This window comes from Dendrobium catenatum, unplaced genomic scaffold, assembly GCF_001605985.2.
Source record: "Dendrobium catenatum unplaced genomic scaffold, ASM160598v2 fragScaff_scaffold_1482, whole genome shotgun sequence".
NCBI classification, from domain to species: Eukaryota; Viridiplantae; Streptophyta; class Magnoliopsida; order Asparagales; family Orchidaceae; genus Dendrobium; species Dendrobium catenatum.
The window spans coordinates 1,402,263-1,415,250 of NW_021319944.1; the positions used below are offsets into that span (position 1 = coordinate 1,402,263).

The 12,988-nt window shown below is 35.0% G+C and overlaps 1 protein-coding gene across 1 annotated transcript in view; it reads right to left on the reverse strand.

Annotated features, from left to right (window-relative positions):
- LOC110111961 (AP2-like ethylene-responsive transcription factor At2g41710) overlaps positions 1–12,293 on the reverse strand; it is a 16,170-nt gene extending 3,877 nt beyond the window's left edge. The window contains exons 1-6 of the mRNA XM_020844032.2: positions 11,763–12,293; positions 7,215–7,297; positions 6,655–6,663; positions 6,481–6,569; positions 6,196–6,269; positions 6,064–6,114 (exon numbers count right to left, since the gene is read on the reverse strand). Of these exons, the coding sequence (XP_020699691.1) occupies positions 6,064–6,114; positions 6,196–6,269; positions 6,481–6,569; positions 6,655–6,663; positions 7,215–7,297; positions 11,763–11,974 (518 nt within the window). The 5' untranslated portion in view covers positions 11,975–12,293. The remainder of the gene's footprint in view (positions 1–6,063; positions 6,115–6,195; positions 6,270–6,480; positions 6,570–6,654; positions 6,664–7,214; positions 7,298–11,762) is intronic.
- Positions 12,294–12,988: the final 695 nt, after the last annotated feature.

Consider the following 12,988-nt stretch of genomic DNA (forward strand, 5'->3'; position numbering starts at 1 on the left):
TAAAACATTCCAAAACATCTCATATTTATAGACATGAGAGGGGAATACAAACAGCCACTTCAATGATTTCCCACAAGAACCCAAGCATCACAAACTACAGGAAAGCCCCCCCCAACCTCACGAGAAACAGCCCAGCCAGGGACCCGAAGAGGCAGCCGCGAAAACCCAAGAGGCCCGCAAGGAACTGAGGCACCAAAGCACGGGAAAGGCCACCCAGCAGGAAAACCAGCAGCCAACCATGGAAACCAAGGAGCCAAGGCACGGAAACAGCCAACCGTGGAATCCAAGGAGCTAAGGCACGAAAAACAATAAGCACAGGGAATCCAAAAGCCATTTTGGAAACCCAAGGGATAAACTAAGAATTTTAAGAGACAACTATAAATAAAGAACAACATAAATAAGAAAATAAATGAACTAAAACCTAGCTAATAATGAGTTAGCCTTTAGTTTAATAAATGAACTAAAAACCGGCTCATAATGAGCTAAATTTCAGCTCAAAATTTATTGAGCTTTCTCATTATTAAGTTTTGGATTGTTGTTTAATAGCTCTTAGCTTTGCTACTATTTTTGTTTATCTCCGAGGATTAGTTAATTTACATATACTCCTTCGCCTAAGCGAGTTGAAAACCAAGAATCTTTATTGAATTATCTTGTCTCGACAATAAGCTTTCAAGTGAAATTAAAATGTTTAATCCTTCTTAATTGTCTTAATGAGCTCCTACACATGTTGGTTTCACATCAAATTTAGTCTCTCGACTATATAAAATTGATTTAAAATGATCCTTTTGGACTAAATTTTGATCAATTTTACATTATAATCACAATGAGGGGTCATCTTGGATCAATTTTGTATTTTCAAAAGGGTAAATTGGAGTAACATGATATTTTGTGATTAAATTGGCCACACATGAATAATCTGAGGACTATTTTCAATTTTTTTTATAATGCAATTGATTTCGAGTAACAATTCAAACACAAAATCAACTTTGGGTTCTCCATAATTAGTTCAAATATAATTTGGGTCAACTTTAAATGCGTAGATATATATATATAATTGATCCAAAATAGTCCTTTTGGGACTAAATTGAGATAAATTTTATAAAGTTGAGGGACTAAATTGGAATAAATTTTATTTCATAATTATAATATGAGAAACTATTTTGGATCAATTTTATATAGTCGTGAGACTAAATTGGGGCAATGCCATATTCTAAGATTAAATCAACCAAACACAAATAGTTTGGAGTCTATTTTGAAATGTTTCTTTATATATATAGTCTGTGTCACTGTGTACACAAAACCAAATCATTTTGAGTTAAGTCAATTTAGTCAATTTAACTCGAAATAGTTCCAAATTCAAATTAAGCATTTATTTATAATTTATAGTTCAAGCTCAGCACTCAACAAACATGGCTTGATATCACCCCTACCCCTAATCTTTAATAAATATTCATTACTCAAGAAAAATTAATTTAGATGAAATTTCAATGGCTTACTATAAAATTGATTACAAATTCAAAACCAAAAAAGTCATGCAATGATTTGACATCTACACATTCGTTGAAAGTCATATTATATTGAATTTAAGAAAAATTAACTAGGATCAAACCAGTAACTATATTTAGGGAAAAAAATAAAAAATAAGAAATAAGCCGTCAAAATCAGAGAGTCAAACTATGCACTTATAATAAGATAATCACTAGAAAATCTTCAAATCTTTCACAGAAGTAAAAGGGAATCGAATACCTGAACAAAAGTTGTTGCATATATGGTAAGCCTTTAAAAAAAAAAAAAGGATAATGTAATGGTTACAAGTTCCACAATCACGCAAGCTCCATGATAACAACTAAAGCTCACGAGGACCAGCAGAGTTGAAAACAGCTAAAAACATGAAGGAAAATGAGAACATCAACAATGCTGCAGCTATGTTCGTGATTGGCAAGCAATTACGAGCATTGGCAATGCGCTTACACGATGTAGTGAGGATGCATTTTTAGAGGAACTTGCACTTGGTCGAAGCATGGGTGGAGTGAGTTCAAAACAATAGATCAACATTTTTTCCCAAGTGATGGAAGGTGCAGACATTGCAGCACAAAGTGTAAGTGGGCTAAGCAAGCAAGCGCTGATTAACTGTAGGAGTTATTAGCGAGATGGAGGATGCAGTGAAGCTATTGTAAAGATTTTCAAGTAAAAGCAATAACGAGCTAATGACGAGCAAGAGCAATTTCAGTAGCAAAGAGGTGGGGCAGGGAGTCATGTGTGAGCTGCAATCATGTTGCATTTGGGATCAGCATGGTAGGGACTAACGAGAATGGGATTATGTTTGGTTCCAATACACAATGGGTAATGACGGGGGTTGTTTAGAATTAGGCTAATCCGATATAGGAGAAATGATGAGATAGATAGATGAGATTTGAAGAATTAGACGAAAGGAACCTCGAAAAGAAGGAATTTTACAAATGAGATAATCCCTATAGAGAACGTCACTAAAAATGTCAAAATATCAATTCATTTATCTTATTAATGCAAGACTAGCACTCCTTTTATAGACTTAAGTTTAGCTAATCATCTAAAAAAATTAAAAAAAAAACTAAATATGTCAAAATATCAACTCATTATCTTATTAATGCAAGACTAACACTCCTTTTATAGACTTAAGTTTAACTAATCATCTAAAAAAAAAAAACTAAAAAAATAAAAAAATGAAAAAAAGAATCGAGCGGGCACTGGGCCCACCACCACGTAGCATGCCACGCTCGACTCCCTCGTCATGCTACGCCATGCCACATCAAAGCCAGTCATTTGCCTAAGCAATCGACTGGCATTAGTTTATTTTATTTTCCATTTCTATTTAATGTTAAAAACTAATAATCATTTTTATTTTATAATTTGTCATCAAATGAAAAGAATTAAGTCTTAATATTTATATAATGAGATCATCAACTAGAAAATCTTCAAAGCTTTCATATGATCAAGAAATTGGCCCCCAAAAGTAGTAGCAATAGAACATCCAAGAATTTTTTTCTTAAATAGTTTATTATGTTTTGCACATGCCTTAGATCACTTTTGCAATTAAAAATCTCCTTTGCAATCCCTAATCCACCCAATTATAAAACCCGTCCCCTCACCCCTCCAAAAATCTTGATAAACAGAGCAATTTTAATAATTAGAGAAAGTTATAAAGATTGTCAAATACATCAACAAAAGATGCAAAAAAATATTGCAAGTTTTTGCAACAAAAAGTGATGGGTGAAAAACATGAACAAATTCCGCAATCACGTAAGTTCCATGATTGCAAAAAAAAGTGGGTGAGGTGAGCAAAGTTGAAAACCACTAAAAAAGTGAGGGAATACAAGAATCGTAATAGTGGTGATGACACGACACATAAGCAATTAAGAGCAGAGACAATGCACACACATAATGCAGCAAGGATGATTTTCCATCAAGACTTGGAATAGGTCAAAGAAGGGGTGGAGTGAGTTCAAAGCATGCATGATATCCTGAATGCTAGTGCCTGTTGAGTGTTGCGGCGAAGAGGAAAAGCAAGTTGAGCAAGCAAATGTTGATTAGGTGCAGGAGTTATCGTTAAGAAGGATAATGTGATGAACGGGCTATGAGGGTTTTCAGGTTGAAAAAATGATGAGGTAATGGTGAGGATGAGCAATTTAGAAAAAAGAGGGGCAAGTGCGGACAACAATCAGATTACATTCAACATCAGTGGAGAAGGGACCAACGAGGATGGAAAAGTGTTGGGCTATGATACCAAATTGTTAATTATGTTGGGTGTTGAAACCAAAATGGTAATGACAAAAGTTTTGAGAGTAAGAAAAATCTGATATAAAAGAACCAATGAGATATTTAGACGAAGATTTATGAAGAATTAAATGAAAGAATGCTTCAAAGAAAAGAGGCAAGGGTTCGGGTAGAGATGAGGAAGTGCATATAAAGTCTAAAAAAGAGAGAATCTTTATTGAAATTTTTCAAAATTTAAATTCATCAGCTAATAATTCAATAATACAAGACCAATGCTCCTTTTATACAATCAAATTCAAATAATTGTCTAAAACATGTTCCAGCTAGAAAAAGAAATAATGTCCTTTTATTACATATAAAACTATGTTTAAGATGAGTTAAAAATTAGGATATTTATTTAATAATTAAGTTGCATAAGTATCATTGCAAGTGGAGTTTAAGCCTCCCATCAGCTGCCAATAATAAATGTTTGTTTTTCCATCAATTCTAGATGTCAGGTAAATTGTGTTAGAAGAGATTACAATGAATCCTTCGAGCAAGAAGCAAGCATCCTTCATAGATTCACAATATCATCCATCATCACACAATTCATGGGTCACACAAGCCTAGATGTTGCATCTCTCTCCTAGTCTACTTGACGAGTATCTTTAACGTATGTACTGAGAGGAGAGTTCGTCATACCTTAGGAGAATTGACGGCAACAGTCTTGTGTGCTTAGATGATCATGACATATCAATGTTGGCAACATGATTAATTATTATTTTTTCTTTATTAGTTGATTGATTTTTGGGAAATATTTTATTTCCTCTTAATTTTTTGGGAGTTATCTATTTAAGGATAATGTTTGATGTTTCTATCTTTATTATTTTTTTAATCAACCTTAAGGTTTTTTATAGCAAAAGAAGACCCTTCTTTTTCTCTCTTGTTTCTCTACTATTATTTTCCTTTTTCTTCGTGCTCTCTCTAACATTGCTTCTCTTCCCCCAATAATTATGTAGCCTGATCTTCTTCCACCATTAATCTAGATATTTTCTTCTTCACTCATTTCCTTACAAATTCCTTGTCCTTCAAAACTATCAAACCCGGTCATCTCTCTATTAATGTTTATCCTTCAAAACTATCAAACCTTTATGACTTTCGGCTCACAAGTTCAAGCCAACAATATTATCTATAATGCAAATACTCAATTAATTAGAGAAACATCTCTCAGTGGCCATATAGCCTTATTCATTCCAATCATAATGCTGGAGTTGAATATCCCTTTTATGAACATTCCTCATCCAAATTTGACAGCACGAACAATGTATCATGAAGATGTTGTTAGGAAATGCTGGCAAAAATTTAGAAAAAGTATTGGCTGAAATCTGATTTCAGCAATTTTAAAAAAATAAAAAACGACAAGAAAATCAAGAATAAAACACACAAACACTTTTTTTATTGAAAGTGTTATGAAAGAAAAGACATCTCCTAATTAATTCATTTTGATTAAAAACCTTCCTAAATATCTCCCTCTTAATTAGGAAACTTCTTAATTCCCTCACAATCAAATCAGCTAGTCCATCTGATGTATGATATGCTCTCTTCAATAAATATCAAGAAGGTTGTGTAATTATTCCTTTATCTGGTATTTACAATTATAGGCCACTACTGAGTAAACTTCATAATCTTTAAGCTAAAGACTTGAAAAACTAAAAATGACACTCAAGGCCAAACATAACCTAGGTAAGAGTAGGCTAGGAAAAGAAAGGGAATAAAATAATCAGTTTGCCAACATTTTCCTGCCCTGTCAGTTTCTAAATTTTCGTTTAAGAAAGACCAAGTATTTATGTTATAGCAACAAACCCAATGAAAAAAAAAATTATAACCATGAATAAAGCTCATTTCACATCAAATGCATTATTAGCCAGTTTTTGAAAGAAAAGGACGAAGATGGTAAGAGAATAAGCAAAACTGCCATCAATTTCGTTGTTTACAAGAGCGGAAAGATGCTACCCTTCAATTGTTAATCTTATGTCTATTTTCTACTTTTCCCCTTCAACCAAAAGCAGATATTTATAAAACAGTTTGATGATTAAGTTCCATGCACATGCAGAGGAGCACTCAAGAAAAAACAGTACAGCACAGTGAATAATTCCTGATGCAATCATATATCTTATGGATAATACATTTATATTCATATAATGATTTATTTATAGAAGCTGCACTTTTTGTGGAGGCCAGGTTGTATGAAGAACAGTTCAATAAAAATGAAAATCAAGTTCTCTTTTAAGTCCTTACATTTAAAAGGCGAAGCTTTCCAAGAAAATATACCTTTGGATTCCACGAAATTTAGTGAACCCTCTCGAGAAAGCACTGCTTTTTCTGTAAGACCCAAAATTTGTCATTTCTCAAGGAAAAAAAGAGGCAAAATGAGATAAAGAACTTCCCAATACAAATGCATGCCTTCTAAGAGATACAAGGTAATCTTCTTTTGAAACCATCTGCATCTCCTCCAAATCCCTTGCATAATCACTAACCTGCACAAAAAAGGCATAAATGACTACGTATCTCCACGAAGATTACCCTAAGCGTACGAACTGAACAGATGCAAATCCCTAAAATCTGCAAGTAAATAGAAGTTTGCAGTTTGCACTAATGAATTCATGGTTTCCCCTTTTTCTACAAGATTAAGTTCTTCAATGAGATGTAAATGCCAATAATCATAGCAGAATTTCAGATATTTCTCACAGGAAAATTAATAAGAGTTCCAGCGCCCCAATATTTCAATGCAGCAAGATCATAAGCTCTAGCAGCAGCCTCCTCATCATCGTATGCACCTAAATAAAATAAATAAATAAATAAATATTTTCTTCCTATCAACGTACAGCACTTCAATGGATAACGTGAGGTGAAAAAACTTACCTAAATAGACTGAACGGGCAGACCATGGACCGACCAACATCCATGCCAAAAAAGTTAGAGAATATTAAAATTGTAAAGATTGTTAGTAACGTCGAAAACAAATACACAACCAAGACTAGCCCATAATTTCAGCTTAGATTGATAAAAGTGCATTCTTAACTGAACCTATGACCTGTCAAGGATGAACAAAACTCAGTCTAAGCCGATCAAACATATCCAGAAAGAGATAAAGACCAAAATAATCCCCTGATTTTTAACAAAAAATTAAAATGATTCCTGATTATTTAAAAATATCAATCAAGTCCCTTGACATTTTAGACAGTAACATAAACCTCACAGAAGGACTAATTATATCTCTATTTAAAGAGCCAATGAATCAAATTGAAACTTTTATATAACATGGATTATTTTAGTCCTTGAAATTAAGCTAGGGGACCAATTCAATCCTTTCTTTGTCCATACAAAACACTTATACCAAATAGAAAATCGAAACAAAGTTGTTCACTTAAAAGTGGACTACAAAATTTTTTATCGTTGAAACTGTAAAATAAGAAATATACCTTGTTTTCCTTTTTTATTTTGATTTTGATTCCAAGTACTTTTATCCCAAAGGTGAGCCTCATATCTTCCCGTCCATCTATGCCTGTTCTTCAAAATAGATAGTAGATTCAATTAGCTTGCTGTTGAAAAGGAAGAATGAAAGCCAGGATAAATTCAGCAACATCACCAAGTCATAGTGATTCAACATGAAATTATATGCCAGTTTATGCTGCCCAGGGCAGATAATATGCAAGTGTAGCAATAAACAACTAATCATTTAACAAAAGCATGGCCTGATGGTGCAAAATTGCTAGATGAGATTACCCTTTTCAGCTTCCAAAACGCGTCATCACAGAAACTAGATCTGAACCAGCATTTGTCCTCCATGTAGGTGAGCAAAGCCAATTACTTTGTGTTGTCTTCAATGTTCTTCAGTTTGAAGGGCGCATATTAAATTAGTAGTTTCTTCTGAACTTCTTCATTCAATTTATCCTTATTGATATGAAGCCACACAAGATAACCTTCAAACTTATTTTCTATTCAGCAACGATCATGACAACACTTGTAGCACTATTATAATTTGTCCTATAATGCACCGATACTTTTCCCCAAAGATATGTAGTGTCTGATATGTATCAGACATGACATGCTTTTGACATGCCTCCGACACGTATTGGACACGCCGAAGACATGTCCGATTAACAAAATATCAAAAATAAATTGGGCGCACATGTCTTAAATATTTTATGACTTTTTTTAATATAAATTCTTATATTTCAAATTTATTAATAAATAAAAACTAAATTTCTTATTTTCTCTCAACAGCCCCAAATCAATTGCTTGCACTCAATAACCCATTCCTCAAACATTCACTTAATTTCTCTCTGGAGGATTGCGGCTAATGTTTAACAACAACACCTGATGCCATCGTAACATCAGCATCCGATGCTCTCAAAACATTCATGTTTTAAACCATTCCAAAATGAAAGTTTGACACAAGCAATTTGTACACCCACAATCATGCCCTCGCGCCATCTCATCTTTATCCAACATCGTCTCAACATAGATAACCGACTGTTGACCTCAATACTATTGTAGGGGTCAAGTCGACCACGCAAGGCGAGTTTCGACGTGAAACTTACCCAATGCGCACCGACCAAAAACTCAAATCGCTAAAATGGCCTCCATTCACATAACAGAACAATGTCAGTGCGTCCGGAGAACGGAAACAACTAAGATCGGTGCACATATTGATTGAGGTCACCGATCGACAAAAAATTAAATTTTGCGCGTGAGTAAAACGAGGCAACAACATGCGCAAATGATGATGACGTGACAATGACTGAGTTGAAGCACAATAAAAAAAAATTTGATTTCATATGATTATAAATAATAATAGAGAGATTTAAAATAAAAAATAAAAAATCCTAAATAATTCTAAAACTACCCTTCACATGACACTTAAACCCCTCACACTCTCCCCAACCGGCCCACTCTCTCCCTCACGATCAAACTCATGCAAGTCACACACAGCTCCCTCTCTTCCTTTGGCTCTCCCCTCTCTCATGACTCCAAGCCGCCAACCTCCACCCAAGGTAATCTCCTCACCACTAAAACCTCCCTACACCATTTCATCTGAACTCTCCAATTTTCTCTCTCCTCCTAAATCTATCTACAATAGATAGGGAATATTGGTACTGACTACTGAAAAGCAGAAAACAATAATTATAATGTATGGCATCGACTACGGTGCTAAACTGGCTACAGGTAATCAAGATTACAAAATATGAGGATGGCACTTGTAACTGCTAGGCAACAAAACTACTCAACTTTCGGTCATCTTCTCTGGATCTTTTTTGAGTTCCTCTTAGCCACGCCAATTGTTTTGCTCTAGTAATTTTCTCTCGACAACACATCAATCTTCTCAAGGTCCCACTTGGTAATATAGCAATCCTTTCAGGTGTACCCCTCTCAGCTTTCAAGCCCTTTTGGCTTACCTACACTAGCCTTTTGTGTCACTAATTTTCTGATCAACATGAGGATTCCCATATTATTTGGCCAATCAATTTTTATTTAGGATTAACAAAAAAAGAAAGGCATTATGGAAGTCAGCCAAGGGATCCCTATTCGACAAAGGTGTTATCTAAGGGTTTTTTTATCATGGAAAATTTTGGTCTCTCAAATCCGTCATTCATTTCACATCTAGACAAGAATGATGGTCAATGTTGATTGTCATATATATAGAAGTTACCAAAGGCTAAAGATTAGTAGCATAAAAAAACATTACTATTTTTTCTTCATCAACACATACCATTAGTTTATTGCTTATCAATCCCTAAGACTTGTTTCATCTCTTCAGACATTTGCACTAATTTGAGTAAGATTGCATGAAATTCACTCAATATTAAGCACCAAGCTTCTAGTTATATATACCCTCTAAATGAGCTCAAAACACCCAGGCAAAAAAGCCTTCCCTAACTCTCATATGCTTGTTTTTAGATTTTGTGCTCCATCCAATTATGCCTCTAACTCTTGTCCTCTAAATAGTTCTCATTTCAATATTTATAAGAACTAATGAAAGTTTTCAAAAGCTTTTTAAATCAAAAAGAGATCAGTAGTAAAAAATTATTCTAAATTCCAAGCAATTAGCATTATAGTGTGCAGTAAAAAAATGATGGATATTTAACATAAAACTTAGAAACAATATACCATTTCCTAAAAATCAAAACCATATCCTAAATCAAGATCTAATCCTCAATTGGGCCGACAATCCAATTTACATAATAAGTATGTTATAAGGTTTTTTTAGTATGTTTTAAGTTAATATTACGTATTAGATAGTAAATAGGTTTTAAAGCTATTGGAATGATGTGTATACCTCTGCTTAGGGAGAAATAGGTTTATGCAAAGTGAATAAAGTAAGCTTTAGTCGTTCCTCTCTCATCCAATAGTCGAAAATTATTCCATATTCCAAGCAATTTGCATTACAGTGTGCAGTAACGAAATGATGGATTCTTAGCATAAAAATTAGAAACAAAATATCATTCTTTAAAAATCAAAACCACGCCCTAAATCAAGATTTAATCCTCAAGGGCCGACAATCCAATTTAGGTAATAAATGTAAGAAGTATGTTATAGCCTTATAGGTTAATATTACATATTAGATAGTTAATAAGTTGTAAGGCTATTGGAATGATGTGTATACTCATCCTTAGGGAGAATTAAGTTTATGCAAAATGAATGAAGTAAGCTTTAACCGCTTCCTCTCTCCTCTAATATCTAGAGTTATGAGCATCCTTAATGATTTTTGGAATTTTATGCAAGTTCAAAGTTGTCTACTTATCCATGTATTTCTATTGATTTTCATTTTTTATTTTTTGTTTTCCATGTATCTTTGTTAAATGTAATGAGTGTGTCATAAGTTACAATCAGGCATTAAATAGTTAAAACATGTTGAAAGGTCTTACATAATGCAATATATACCCCTCCTTATGGAGAATTAGGTTAATGCAATGAATGAGCTATGCTTTGGATGCGCCCTCTCTCCCCCAATACCAGACGTTGTGGATATCCACTAATTGCATCTCTTTTTCCTTAATGATTTTTGGAGTTTTGGGCAGACTTGAAATAACCTAGTTGCCATGTATTTCATTAATTTTCTCTATTTTTTCATGATTTTCTAATTTATTTTGTATCAAATAGTGTTCTCATTGAACCTCTCATCAAGTGCCACCTCTGATCTCCACATCCATTCCTCATATCCCCATTGCCCACACCAAATTTGCTTCTCCCATCTCCATCCATCTTAGATCATCGATCCACACACCTCCTTCATACCCTCTGCCAATGCCTTGACTCTTAGATCCACCCACACCATAAGGGACTTTGTTGTCATAGCCATCGACGTCCTCATCTCTGATCAAATATGGCCACAATACACTAGATTTGGTAAGATATGCATCCTTAGTCTCTGTTGAGCTCATAATTACTAATTCCTTGCCTTATACCGACAAATCTCATCACCTCCACAACTTTACCGCCGAATCTAATTGCTTACAAGCTAATTCTACAATCGCCAGATTCATCATCACCATATATAGCATTGCTAAATCCAATGGTGATTTTCTCAACCTTGAGGGGGCAAGATCATAATGAAGGGAGAGGTAGTGTTAAGTAATACATATAACAAGAAGGCCATACATTAATGTAAGGTAGTAAATCGTTAATAGGTGTTTAGTAGGTTTTATGGGTCTTGTAATGTTATGTTTACCCACCTTAGTAAAAATTAGAGCTATACAATGAATGAACTAAGCTTTTATGTTCCATCTCTCCTCCAATATCTAAAGTTGTGAGCATCCTTTAATTTCTAGTCTCTTCTCTCTCAAAGATTTTTGGAGTTTCAGACAAACTTCAAGTTGCCTAGTTATCATGTAATGCGTTAATTTTTTTCAGAATTTCTGGAGTTTTCCGATTTAGTTTGTATCAATCCATTTCAGCTCAGTATATACATAGGGTAAATCGCTCTCCCAAGAGAAATTAAAACCACAACTGATGAGAAAGAGATATGCCTGGTGACACCCCGGTATATGGAGCTCCTCTTGCCGGCGGCGCAGGGCGGCATCCTGCTGATCCTCTCCTTGGCGGTACAAACCCTCTCCTTTCTGGCCTTCTTCAACACAACACCCGGCTGCGGCTCATCAATCGTCGGCCATTCTCCCCCGGAAGCTTCCGCCTTGGCTGCCCCGATGGCCTCCGACGATGACGCTGACGCCGTCGCCATGGACTGAAAGAACAATAGCGAACGAGGGGGACAAAAAACAAGCTTCCCTCGAACTACAGAAATGCACTTAAGAGGCAGAGAAATGAGTCGGCAAAATAAGGGAAGAACTTCGAGGAGGTCATCTCTATTATATAGCAGGTTCGTCGGAGTGGGAGAAGAGAAGCGCTCGGCCGCAGTTCAAACGCACTGGATGGTGGTAGAGGGGGAGCCCTCCTCTCGAATTCAAACGAAGAAAAGGTGCCCGCATGGCTGCCGTGCGTGTGTGGTGAAAGCTTGGGTGTGGGACCGGGTGCAGTTTGCAAAAAGCGAATCCAAAGCTTAGGGTCTCCCCTTCTTTCTTCAGGTCCTTGGATTTTTCTGCGGGATCCGATGTTGTTATGGTGGAACAAAATTGAGAAACTTCCTGGCTCCTTGCAATATTAGGAATTTTTATTAGGTCCGGTAAAAAGACGTAGAGGAAGGTCCGGTCGGAGGTAAAATCCTGCGAAAAAATTTGGTATTTGTTCGTTATTGCTAGGTATTATATGATAATAACGAGGAATATCGTTCCGTGAAGATCAATACCGAGCTATACCGAGCTATACGGTATTGCTCGGTATAACTCGATATTGGGTCTTCACGTGATGGTATTCTTCGTTATTGTTTGGTATTGCTTGGTATTTGCTCGGTATTTCTCATTTTTTGGCGCGATTTGGCCTCTGACCAGACGTTCCTCTACATCCGGTCGGAGGACGTAATAATTGTTCCAATATTAGGTACAAAAAAAATATTAGCTACTTATTTTTATGTGTGGAACTTTCAAGTGTCTAATTATGCATTGATTGTACACTAAGTATATGATTCCATAATTATCATTTATCTAAAAAAATGGAGTACATTATTTCATACTATGATATTTTACACGTAACTCATTTTACATATTATTTATAATAATTTATCCTTTAATAAATATCGTAATCAACTTCTCAGTACATTATTTGTATGCACACTTTCAATTTGTATAGCAAATATGAA